General features: G+C 43.9%; 1 protein-coding gene across 2 annotated transcripts in view; it reads right to left on the bottom strand.

Moving 5' to 3' along the window:
• Positions 1 to 5,178: 5,178 nt before the first annotated feature.
• LOC121861769 overlaps positions 5,179 to 14,559 on the bottom strand; it is a 12,933-nt gene continuing 3,552 nt past the window's right edge. Inside the window, exons 2-3 of one of the 2 annotated variants that reach the window (XM_042359656.1) lie at positions 11,849 to 12,012; positions 5,179 to 5,346 (exon numbers count right to left, since the gene is read on the bottom strand). In XM_042359656.1, the coding sequence (XP_042215590.1) occupies positions 5,195 to 5,346; positions 11,849 to 12,012 (316 nt within the window). In that variant the 3' untranslated portion in view covers positions 5,179 to 5,194. The remainder of the gene's footprint in view (positions 5,347 to 11,848; positions 12,013 to 14,559) is intronic. The other variant, XM_042359657.1, reaches the window with a different exon arrangement.

The raw sequence follows: 14,559 nt of genomic DNA, 5'->3' as shown, positions 1-14,559 counted from the left end.
TCCAGTACATTACCTCTTACCCCAAGTGAACTCAGCTTTAACAGCAGTCGAACATGAGGGACTGTGTCGTCTGCTTTTGCATAATCTAAAAAGATTATATCGACTGGAATACCATGACTCAAAGCCTGTGTCCAGACATCAAGTGCTTCTATTACCGTTCTCCCTCGACGGGTATTAGGCATTGTCACTCAACACCAACCGGAGCTATGTAACATAGCCTCCGTCCTCATCTTAACACTCATAGCTACAGTGATAAAGTTACAGTGATATACACTGGGAACTGTATCTGAGATAGTTCCTCAATAAATATATAACAGACAATTGGGTTTGGCTACTAAAGCCCTATATAATATACATGTTCCAGCCTCATTAACCCAGAAGGAATCGACGGTTAAAGGGCCAGTTCATCGCCACCGCGCGGTACAACGTTTAACCCTTTGCCACAGGTTTTTGACCAGGCTGTATCAAGTAAATAATGGTATTTTGACTTACTCATGTAATATACATATATTTAAAAAATACCATCAGACCTTTTGGCCTCAGACGGGTGATTAACCCCCAGCTAATACAACAACTAGAGAATGTAAGGTCAAATTATTTTATTTTCTAGATGTACTGAACCAAGCGAAGGTAAGGGAGGACCCGTTAAAACGGTCATGAGGAACATTTTATATCAGTGTTTACCTTAAAGTAGATAACCAGGAGCTAAGGTGTACAAATAACGCTTCTAAAAGACACACATTGATGACAGGCAATGATAACATAGTGTAAATACTTTGACCAGTTTTAAATAATTATATAAACTAAGTCACCAAGCCCTACACCACGTCACCAAGACCTACACCACGTCACCAAGACCTACACCACGTCACCAAGACCTACACCACGTCACCAAGCCCTACACACGTCACCAAGACCTACACCACGTCACCAAGACCTACACCACGTCACCAAGACCTACACCACGTCACCAAGACCCACACCACGTAACCAAGACCCACACCACGTCACCAAGACCCACACAACGTCACCAAGCCCTGCCACCGGGATCTACACCACGTCACCAAGCCCTACACCACGTCACCAAGCCCTACACCACGTCACCAAGACCTACACCCACGCCGTCACCAAGCCCTACACCACGTCACCAAGCCCTACACCACGTCACCAAGCCCTACACCACGTCACCAAGCCCTACACCACGTCACCAAGCCCTACACCACGTCACCAAGCCCTACACCACGTCACCAAGCCCTACACCACGTCATTAAGTCGTCCACCACGTCATCAATTCATCCACCACGTCATCAAGTCGTCCACCACGTCATCAAGTCGTCCACCACGTCATCAAGTCGTCCACCACGTCATCAAGTCGTCCACCACGTCATCAAGTCGTTCACCACGTCATCAAGTCGTCCACCACGTCATCAAGTCGTTCACCACGTCACCAAGTCGTCCACCGCGTCATCAAGTCGTCCACCACGTCATCAAGTCTTCCACCACGTCAACAAGTCGTCCACCACGTCCACCCTGTCATCAAGTCGTCCACGTCACCAAGTCGTCCACCACGTCAAGTCGCCGTCCACCCGTCATCAAGTCGTCCACCCGTCATTGTCGTCCACCACGTCCACCTCGTCATCAAGTCGTCCACCACGTCACCAAGTCGTCCACCACGTCATCAAGTCGTCCACTCCGTCATCAAGTCGTCCACCACGTCACCAAGTCGTACACCACGTCCACCTCGTCATCAAGTCGTCCACCACGTCACCAGTCCACCGTCCACCACGTCATCAAGTCGTCCACGTCATCGAGTCGTCCACCACGTCATCAAGTCGTCCACCACGTCATCAAGTCGTCCACCAAGTCATCAAGTCATCCACCACGTCATCAAGTCGCCCACCACGTCAATCGTCAGTCCACCACTTCATCAAGGTCGTCCATCACGTCATCCACCGTTCGGCTAAGTCGTTCACCACGTCATCGTCGTCCACCACGTCATTAAGTCGTCTACCACGTCATTAAGTCGTCCACCACGTCATCAAGTCGTCTGCCACGTCATCAAGTCGTCCACCAAGCCATTAAGTCGTCCACCGCGTCATCAAGTCGTCCACCTCATCATCAAGTCGTTCACCACGTCATCAAGTCGTCCACCACGTTACTAAGTCGTCCACCACGTCATCAACTCGTTCACCACGTCACCAATTCGTCCACCACGTCATCAACTCGTTCACCAAGCCATTAAGTCGTCCACCACGTCATCAAGTCGTCCACCACGTCATCAAGTCGTCCACCACGTCGTCAAGTCGTCCACCACGTCATCAAGTCGTCTACCACGTCATCAAGTCGTCCACCACGTCATCAAGTCGTCCACCACGTCATCAAGTCGTCCACCACGTCATCAAGTCGTCCACCACGTCATCAAGTCGTCCACCACGTCACCAAGTCGTCCACCACGTCATCAAGTCGTCCACCACGTCATCAAGTCGTCCACCACGTCACCAAGTCGTACACCACGTCCAATTTCGTCAACAAGTCGTCCACCAGTCCACCACGCCGTCATCAAGTCGTCCACCACGTCATCGAGTCGTCCACCACGTCAATGTCGTCCACCACGTCATTAAGTCGTCTACCACGTCATTAAGTCGTCCACCTAACCTAAATCAATAATAACCAATACAACCTAAACCAACCATACCAATTCATAACCCAACTCAACCTAACCAATAATAACCAATAATAACCTAAACCAACCATACCACTCATAACCTAACCTAACCAACCCAACCAATAACAACCAATAATAACCCAAACCAACCATACCACTCATAACCCAACCTAAACTAACCTAATCAATAATAACCATAATAACCCAAAACCAACCATACCACCATAACCCAACCTAACCTAACCCAACCAATAATAACCAATAATAACCCAAACCAACCATACCAATCATAACCCAACCTAACCCAACCTAATCAATAATAACCAATAATAACCTAAACTAACCATACCACTCATAACCTAACCTAACCTAACCTAATCAATAATAACCAATAATAACCTAAACTAACCATACCACTCATAACCTAACCTAACCAATAGTAACCAATAATAACCTAAACCAACCATACCACTCATAACCTAACCTAACCTAACCTAATCAATAATAACCAATAATAACCTAAACTAACCATACCACTCATAACCTAACCTAACCTAACCTAATCAATAATAACCAATAATAACCTAAACTAACCATACCACTCATAACCTAACCTAACCTAATCAATAATAACCAATAATAACCTAAACTAACCATACCACTCATAACCTAACCTAACCTAACCTAATCAATAATAACCAATAATAACCTAACTAACCATACCACTCATAACCTAACCTAACCTAACCAATAATAACCAATAATAACCTAAACCAACCATACCACTCATAACCTAACCTAACCTAACCTAATCAATAATAACCAATAATAACCTAAACTAACCATACCACTCATAACCTAACCTAACCTAACCAATAATAACCAATAATAACCTAAACTAACCATACCACTCATAACCTAACCTAACCTAACCTAATCAATAATAACCAATAATAACCTAAACTAACCATACCACTCCTAACCTAATCAATAATAACCAATAATAACCTAAACTAACCATACCACTCATAACCTAACCCTAACCTAACCAATAATAACCTAAAACTAACCATACCACTCATAACCTAACCTAACCTAACCTAACCAATAATAACCAACCAATAACTAAACTAACCATACCACTCATAACCTAACCTAACCTAACCTAACCAATAATAACCAATAATAACCCTAAACCTATATTTACTCATAACCCTAACCTAACCTAACCTAACCAATAATAACCAATAATAACCTAAACTAACCATACCACTCATAACCTAACCTAACCAATAATAACCTAAAATAACCTAAACTAACCATACCACTCATAACCTAACCTAACCTAACCAATAATAACCTAACCTAAGCTAACCAATAATAACCTAAACTAACCATACCACTCATAACCTAACCTAACCTAACCTAACCAATAATAACCTAAAATAACCTAAACTAACCATACCACTCATAACCTAACCTAACCTAACCAATAATAACCTAACCTAACCATACCACTCATAACCTAACCTAACCTAACCTAACCAATAATAACCTAACCTAACCATACCACTCATAACCTAACCTAACCTAACCAATAATAACCTAACCTAACCTTACCACTCATAACGTAAGCAAACACAGTAGTCAGAGAGTGGCTGGTGCGGAGAATGATGGACAGTTGAGAGGGGCTGGGGACGATACCATCTTCCCTTTCTCCGCCCTTCCATAACAAATATCATCTAAACTTCTAAAGGTAATAATCACTTCCACAATATCTATTTCAGTTTCTTCAATATTTGTTTATTTGTTCCTTTTCAATGGAAAACGGTCGTAGTAACGTAAAGAAAAGGAACACGTTTTTTACTTGGTGATTCTCAACTGGGAAGAACCAAACCAAACCTTTTTTATCGTGTCCACAAAAGACTACTGTACTGTACAGCCACTGTATTAATCATCAAATATTGACCCAAATGAAACAGTCCACCAAACTAACAATGATCCAGCCTTCTTCTTCTTCTTCTTCTTCTAATAATAATTAATTATTATTGCTATTACATTATTATTATTATTATTATTTATATTATTATTATTATTATTATTATTATCATTATTATTATCATTATTATCATTATTTTTATTATTATTATTATTATTATTATTATTATTATTATTATTAATTATTATTGCTATTACATTATTATTATTATTATTATTATTATTATTATTATTATTATTATTATTATTGCTATTATTATTATTATTGTTATTATTATTATTATTATTATTATTTCACCCTTCATAACTTTTATTAGTATTCATCTTAAGTATCACAATGTAATACAGTCAACAGTACACGTTGATCCACCTGCAGGTTGGCTGGTAACAAACTTGTACTGTTGACTGTACATCATTAATGTTCCTCGTGCAGTTTAGTATTTCATCATCTTGACGGCCTGGATCATCATACAGTAATATAAAAGTTGTGTATAATAAATAAATGATCAATACAAAGTAGGAGTCTGTATCTTACCTGTTAACTGCCTGTAGTTGTTGAGACACCTGGACTGCCCAGTCTATGTGTGCAGCATCAACCCCGGAGAGGAACAGATCAAGCCATTCAGCGTGTGGCGGGGAGCCAGGCAGTAGTGCTGGAGGAACCCCCGCGGGTACATGCAGCTCTGAAAATAATTATCATACTAGACAGAAGAAGTATTACTGACAGGTGTAAGACGGTGGCGTCATAGTGACGTAATTGTACCTTCTGCAGCTTTACTTTTCCACAAAGACGAGTCACGACTTTTATTTCTAGCACACCCACGGCCTTCACCAACACTGTCACTCTCTGACCAACACACCCACGGCCTTCACCAACACTGTCACTCTCTGACCAACACACCCACGGCCTTCACCAACACTGTCACTCTCTGACCAACACACCCACGGCCTTCACCAACACTGTCACACTCTGACCAACACACCCACGGTCACTCCTTCACTTCAACACTGTCACTCTCTGACCAACACACCCACGGCCTTCACCAACACTGTCACTCTCTGACCAACACACCCACGGCCTTCACCAACACTCACTCTGACCACACCCCGGCCTTCACCAACACTGTCACTCTCTGACCCAACACACCCACGGCCTTCACCAACACTGTCACTCTCTGACCAACACACCCACGGCCTTCACCAACACTGTCACTCTCTGACCAACACACCCACGGCCTTCACCAACACTGTCACTCTCTGACCAACACACCCACGGCCTTCACCAACACTGTCACTCTCTGTCCAACACACCCACGGCCTTCACCAACAACAACAGAGGCATCATCTTAGTTTGGCTCACTCCTATGAACTGGAACCAGCGGCGGCCGGGTGCAAGGTGACCAGATTTTATAATCACCAAAGTTCTTGATCCAGGAAGAAAAAGGTGCAAAATGGCTATATTTTACCTTCGGAAGGAATTGTTCTCAGACTTTTTCAGTTGGTATTACAATGACTTCTGGGGTTATATTCCTTTATTTTGTGACCTGTGCTGGCCTGCATGGCAACTGTTTACACAAATGGTCCATAATACCTTCACCATTCAATAATTATGAAAGTCTATAATTCAATTAGACAATACTAAATAATTTACTTGGACATTATATGCATGAGTTGTACTTCTCAAACAGTCACTAAAAGGTCACATTTTCCACAAGACTCGCTATGCTTCTTGAGACCTTCCCGGGAAGCGGCGTGCACCTGAGGAACGAGGATGTACTGAAGCTGTAGTCCGGCAGAGAAACCTTAAGTATTTACAGTCAGTAGGTACCCGTGTGGGTAATGAACCGTACCAAGGGTAAGTTGCTTCTATTCTTATATGCGTGGTGTTCGTGGTGCTGGATTTGTCTATATGAGAAGCTGTACTGATACAGGTCATGTATTACTCAAGAGAGATTATTCCAGGCTTGTGTGACTCTTGATGTTGGTTGATGGTCCGGTGGCGTGATATTTGTATTCATGGCCTCTTGTGGTTGATGGTCCGGTGGCGTGATACTTGTATTCATGGCCTCTTGTGGTTGTTGGTCCGGTGGCGTGATATTTGTATTCATGGCCTCTTGTGGTTGATGGTCCGGTGGCATGATATTTGTATTCATGGCCTCTTGTGGTTGTTGGTCCGGTGGCGTGATATTTGTATTCATGGCGTCTTGTGGTTGATGGTCCGGTGGCATGATATTTGTATTCATGGCCTCTTGTAGTTGATGGACCGGTGGCGTGATATTTGTATTCATGGCCTCTTGTGGTTGTTGGTCGGTGGTGTGATATTTGTATTCATGGCGTCTTGTGGTTGATGGTCCGGTGGCGTGATATTTGTATTCATGGCCTCTTGTGGTTGTTGGTCCGGTGGCGTGATATTTGTATTCATGGCTCTTGTGGTTGATGGTCCGGTGGCGTGATATTTGTATTCATGGCCTCTTGTGGTTGATGGTCCGGTGGCGTGATATTTGTATTCATGGCCTCTTGTGGTTGTTGGTCCGGTGGCGTGATATTTGTATTCATGGCGTCTTGTGGTTGATGGTCCGGTGGCATGATATTTGTATTCATGGCCTCTTGTGGTTGTTGGACCGGTGGCGTGATATTTGTATTCATGGCCTCTTGTGGTTGTTGGTCCGGTGGTGTGATATTTGTATTCATGGCGTCTTGTGGTTGATGGTCCGGTGGCGTGATATTTGTATTCATGGCGTCTTGTGGTTGATGGTCCGGTGGCGTGATATTTGTATTCATGGCCTCTTGTGGTTGTTGGTCCGGTGGCGTGATATTTGTATTCATGGCGTCTTGTGGTTGATGGACCGGTGGCATGATATTTGTATTCATGGCCTCTTGTAGTTGATGGACCGGTGGCGTGATATTTGTATTCATGGCCTCTTGTGGTTGATGGTCCGGTGGTGTGATATTTGTATTCATGGCGTCTTGTGGTTGATGGTCCGGTGGCATGATATTTGTATTCATGGCGTCTTGTGGTTGTTGGTCGGTGGCGTGATATTTGTATTCATGGCCTCTTGTGGTTGTGTAGTTGGTCAGGGGAGAAGTCCGAGCACTGACCCTTGAGGAACACCACTTGTGACAGGTTTCCATCCATTCACCACTACTGTACTCGCTGTCGTCGTTGTGTAAGGAATCCTTCAATACATTCCAGTACATTACCTCTTACCCCAAGTGAACTCAGCTTTAACAGCAGTCGGACATGAGGGACTGTGTCGTCTGCTTTTGCATAATCTAAAAAGATTATATCGACTGGAATACCATGACTCAAAGCCTGTGTCCAGACATCAAGTGCTTCTATTACCGTTCTCCCTCGACGGGTATTAGGCATTGTCACTCAACACCAACCGGAGCTATGTAACATAGCCTCCGTCCTCATCTTAACACTCATAGCTACAGTGATAAAGTTACAGTGATATACACTGGGAACTGTATCTGAGATAGTTCCTCAATAAATATATAACAGACAATTGGGTTTGGCTACTAAAGCCCTATATAATATACATGTTCCAGCCTCATTAACCCAGAAGGAATCGACGGTTAAAGGGCCAGTTCATCGCCACCGCGCGGTACAACGTTTAACCCTTTGCCACAGGTTTTTGACCAGGCTGTATCAAGTAAATAATGGTATTTTGACTTACTCATGTAATATACATATATTTAAAAAATACCATCAGACCTTTTGGCCTCAGACGGGTGATTAACCCCCAGCTAATACAACAACTAGAGAATGTAAGGTCAAATTATTTTATTTTCTAGATGTACTGAACCAAGCGAAGGTAAGGGAGGACCCGTTAAAACGGTCATGAGGAACATTTTATATCAGTGTTTACCTTAAAGTAGATAACCAGGAGCTAAGGTGTACAAATAACGCTTCTAAAAGACACACATTGATGACAGGCAATGATAACATAGTGTAAATACTTTGACCAGTTTTAAATAATTATATAAACTAAGTCACCAAGCCCTACACCACGTCACCAAGACCTACACCACGTCACCAAGACCTACACCACGTCACCAAGACCTACACCACGTCACCAAGCCCTACACACGTCACCAAGACCTACACCACGTCACCAAGACCTACACCACGTCACCAAGACCTACACCACGTCACCAAGACCTACACCACGTCACCAAGACCTACACCACGTCACCAAGACCTACACCACGTCACCAAGCCCTACACCACGTCACCAAGCCCTACACCACGTCACCAAGCCCTACACCACGTCACCAAGCCCTACACCACGTCACCAAGCCCTACACCACGTCATTAAGTCGTCCACCACGTCATCAAGTCGTCCACCACGTCATCAAGTCGTCCACCACGTCATCAAGTCGTCCACCACGTCATCAAGTCGTCCACCACGTCATCAAGTCGTCCACCACGTCATCAAGTCGTTCACCACGTCATCAAGTCGTCACCAGTCGTCGTCACCACGTCACCAAGTCGTCCACCACGTCATCAAGTCGTCCACCACGTCATCAAGTCGTCCACCACGTCATCAAGTCGTCCACCACCCGTCATCAAGTCGTCCACCTCGTCATCAAGTCAGTCCACCACGTCACCAAGTCGTCCACCACGTCCACCTCGTCATCAAGTCGTCCACCACGTCACCAAGTCGTCCACTTCACGTCATCAAGTCGTCCACCTTCGTCATCAAGTCGTCCACCCCGTCATTGTCGTCCACCACGGTCCACCTCGTCATCAAGTCGTCCAACACGTCACCAAGTCGTCCACCATATTAACAAGTCGTCCACCCTGTCATCAAGTCGTCCACACCACGTCACCGTCGTACACCACGTCCATCTTCGTCATCAGTCGTCCACCACGTCACCAAGTCGTCCACCAGTCCACCACGTCATCAAGTCGTCCACCACGTCATCGAGTCGTCCCACCACGTCATCAAGTCGTCCACCACGTCATCAAGTCAGTCCACCAAGTCATCAAGTCATCCACCACGTCATCAAGTCGTCCACCACGTCATCAAGTCGCCCACCACTTCCATCAAGCCGCCCATCACGTCATCCACCGCTCATTGTCGTCCACCACGTCATCAAGTCGTCCACCACGTCATTAAGTCGTCTACCACGTCATTAAGTCGTCCACCACGTCATCAAGTCGTCTGCCACGTCATCAAGTAGTCCACCAAGCCATTAAGTCGTCCAACGCGTCATCAAGTCGTCTACCACGTCATCAAGTCGTCCACCACGTCATCAAGTCGTCCACCGCTCATTGTCGTCCACCACGTCCACCTTCGTCATCAAGTCGTCCACCACGTCACCAAGTCGTCCACCACGTCAATCAAGTCGTCCACTCCGTCACTTAGTCTGCCCACCACGTCACCAAGTCGTACACCACGTCCACCTCGTCATCAAGTCGTCCACCAGTCCACCACGTCATCAAGTCGTCTACCACGTCATCGAGTCGTCCACCACGTCATCAAGTCGTCCACCACGTCATTAAGTCGTCCACCACGTCATCAAGTCGTCCACCGTCAATAAGTCTGACCACGTCACCAGCCGTCCACTCATTAGCCATCAAGCCGTCCACCTCATCAAGTCATCCACCACGTCACCAAGTCGTCCACACCACGTCCACCCCGTCATCAAGTCGTCCACCAGTCCACCACGTCATCAAGTCGTCCACCACGTCATCGAGTCGTCCACCACGTCATCAAGTCGTCCACCACGTCATTAAGTCGTCTACCACGTCATTAAGTCGTCCACCACGTCATCAAGTCGTCTGCCACGTCATCAAGTCGTCCACCAAGCCATTAAGTCGTCCACCGCGTCATCAAGTCGTCCACCTCATCATCAAGTCGTTCACCACGTCATCAAGTCGTCCACCACGTTACTAAGTCGTCCACCACGTCATCAACTCGTTCACCACGTCACCAATTCGTCCACCACGTCATCAACTCGTTCACCAAGCCATTAAGTCGTCCACCACGTCATCAAGTCGTCCACCACGTCATCAAGTCGTCCACCACGTCGTCAAGTCGTCCACCACGTCATCAAGTGCCTAAGAATCATGTTATTATTGGTGCCATAAGGATGCTGTACCTACAACTGTACTAGTTACCCCTAACAAGACATTTTCTCTCACTCTCACCACCAAACAATATGGCTCACATGTATTTATAAATGCGTTTGTTCATAATGACCGTTTTAATATTAATGTTTAGCTAAATTATATAAAGATACATACATTAATTATTTCAAACATGAACACGTAGGAAGTTTATCAGAAATATTATACAAGAATTAACTGATAAACTCTGGTAGCAAATTGACGCTTTCGGAGGACGCATTTGATATTTATTTGATACTTATTTTTACCCACAATAAGATATACTAATTACGCTTCAGTAGTATTTCAATGTGATTCTTATCTTTTAAAATTAAAGTTTTTGCATTATGTAATATTACTGATAAGTAATTAGTCTTAGTATGTCTTATTATGATAACAGTAAGTATATATTAAATGCGTCCTCCCAAAGCGTCAATTTGCCACCAGAGTTTGACAGTTAATTCTTGTATAATATTTCTGATAAACTTCCTACGTGTTCATGTTTGAAATAATTAATGTATGTATCTTTATATAATTTAACTAAACATCTTTATTATAAAACGGTCATTATGAATAAACTCATTTATAAATACATCATTACTTGAGGAGGAATGTGAACCAGCCATCAGGTGTAACTGTTGAGGAGGGCCGGGGGAGGACGCCCTATAATATATGGCGTTAAATACTGAACAAAAGTAATGTTTTCTTTTACAGTGTTACATATATGTCCTCTTAATGTAACAGCCTCAACACTATTATGGTTAAATAAACAAATTACATTTGATAAATACGGAAAATATTAATGTATAAAACACACACACACACACACACACACACACACACACACACACACACATACACACACACACACACACGCACACACACGCACACACACACACACACACACACACACACACACACACACACGCACACACACGCACACACACACACACACACACACACACACACACACACACACACACACACACACACACACACACACACACACACACACACACACACACACACACACACACACACACACACACACACAACATAACACTCACCGAGCCAGTTCAGTCGTACACGTGGCCACAGAGAGGTCACCGCCGGGGCCAGGTCGGGGTCCTTGTCAGTTATCACCAGGCGGAGGCCCCTCACGGTGTGTGGCAGCGACCTAACAGCAGCACCACTCAGCTGACCCGTGAACCACCTCACCCGACGCCTGCAGCTGTATAGATCAACAGTTGTGTATAATAAGGATCGGGGTCCTTGTCAGTTATCACCAGGTTGAGGACCAACACAGTGTGTGGCAGCGACCTAACAGCAGCACCACTTAGCTGACCCGTGAACACCGTCACCCGACCCCTGCAGCTGTATAGATCAACAGTTGTGTATAATAACGATAAGTATTGCTGGATCACCTCAACACCTGTAGCCGTATAGATCAACAGTTGTGTATAATAACGATAAGTATTGGTGGATCACCTCAACACCCAACCCCTGCAGCTGTATAGATCAACAGTTGTGTATAATAATGATAAGTATTGGTGGATCACCTCAACACCCGACGCCTGTAGCAGTATAGATCAACAGTTGTGTATAATAATGATAAGTATTGCTGGATCACCTGGATGCCTCAACACCTGACCCTGTAGCCGTATAGATCAACAAGTTGTGTATAATAATGATAAGTATTGCTGGATCACCTCAACACCCGACACCTGTGGCTGTATAGATCAACAGTTGTGTATAATAATATTGAAACATGGATCACCTCAACACCCGGCATACTGCATAACGCTGTATAGATCAACAGTTATTATAATAAGCCAGTAAAATATTGCTGGATCGCCTCAACACCTGCCCCGGCCCCTGTGGCTTATAGATCAACAGTTGTGTATAATAATGATAAGTATTGCTGGATCTGCCTCAAATCCCAGCGCCTGTGGCACATATAGATCAACGGTTATTAATATAATAGCCAATAAATATTGCTGGATCACCTCAACACCTGACGCCTGTAGCTGTATAGATCAACAGTTGTGTATAATAATGATAAGTATTGCTGGATCACCTCAACACCCGACGCCTGTAGCTGTATAGATCAACAGTTGTGTATAATAATGATAAGTATTGCTGGATCACCTCAACACCCGACCCCTGTAGCTGTATAGATCAACAGTTGTGTATAATAATGATAAGTATTGCTGGATCACCTCAACACCCGACCCCTGTAGCAGTATAGATCAACAGTTGTGTATAATAATGATAAGTATTGCTGGATCACCTCAACACCTGACGCCTGTAGCTGTATAGATCAACAGTTGTGTATAATAATGATAAGTATTGCTGGATCACCTCAACACCCGACGCCTGTAGCTGTATAGATCAACAGTTGTGTATAATAATGATAAGTATTGCTGGATCACCTCAACACCCGACCCCTGTAGCTGTATAGATCAACAGTTGTGTATAATAATGATAAGTATTGCTGGATCACCTCAACACCCGACGCCTGTAGCTGTATAGATCAACAGTTGTGTATAATAATGATAAGTATTGCTGGATCACCTCAACACCCGACACCTGTAGCTGTATAGATCAACAGTTGTGTATAATAATGATAAGTATTGCTGGATCACCTCAACACCTGACCCCTGTAGCTGTATAGATCAACAGTTGTGTATAATAATGATAAGTATTGCTGGATCACCTCAACACCCGACGCCTGTAGCCGTAGTCAACGAGTTTGGTATAATAATGATAAGTATTGCTGGATGCCTCAAGCACCACCCCGACGCCTGTAGCTGTATAGATCAACAAGGTTGTATAATAATGATAAGTATTGCTGGATCACCTCAACACCCGACGCCTGTAGCTGTATAGATCAACAGTTGTGTATAATAATGATAAGTATTGCTGGATCACCTCAACACCCGACGCCTGTAGCTGTATAGATCAACAGTTGTGTATAATAATGATAAGTATTGCTGGATCACCTCAACACCCGACCCCTGTAGCCGTATAGATCAACAGTTGTGTATAATAATGATAAGTATTGCTGGATCACCTCAACACCCGACCCCTGTAGCTGTATAGATCAACAGTTGTGTGTAATAATGATAAGAATTGCTGGATCACCTCAACACCCGACGCCTGTAGCTGTATAGATCAACAGTTGTGTATAATAATGATAAGTATTGCTGGATCACCTCAACACCCGACCCCTGTAGCTGTATAGATCAACAGTTGTGTATAATAATGATAAGTATTGCTGGATCACCTCAACACCCGACGCCTGTAGCTGTATAGATCAACAGTTGTGTATAATAATGATAAGTATTGCTGATCACCTCAACACCCGACGCCTGTAGCTGTATAGATCAACAGTTGTGTATAATAATGATAAGTATTGCTGGATCACCTCAACACCCGACGCCTGTAGCTGTATAGATCAACAGTTGTGTATAATAATGATAAGTATTGCTGGATCACCTCAACACCCGACGCCTGTAGCTGTATAGATCAACAGTTGTGTATAATAATGATAAGTATTGCTGGATCACCTCAACACCCGACCCCTGTAGCTGTATAGATCAACAGTTGTGTATAATAATGATAAGTATTGCTGGATCACCTCAAGATTCTCCCACCACATTATATAACATTAACCTTCCTATCGTTAACCTAACCTAATTATCGTTACCATGTTTAGGTGAAATAACCTGAGACAAAAATTAAGGTGATTCTAATATTAAAATTATTATTAGTAGTA

This window comes from Homarus americanus, unplaced genomic scaffold, assembly GCF_018991925.1.
Source record: "Homarus americanus isolate GMGI-L3 unplaced genomic scaffold, GMGI_Hamer_2.0 scaffold60109, whole genome shotgun sequence".
Taxonomy (NCBI): domain Eukaryota; kingdom Metazoa; phylum Arthropoda; class Malacostraca; order Decapoda; family Nephropidae; genus Homarus; species Homarus americanus.
The sequence above is the reverse complement of the archived record's forward strand: the minus strand, read 5'-3'. Positions and strand labels throughout refer to the sequence as shown.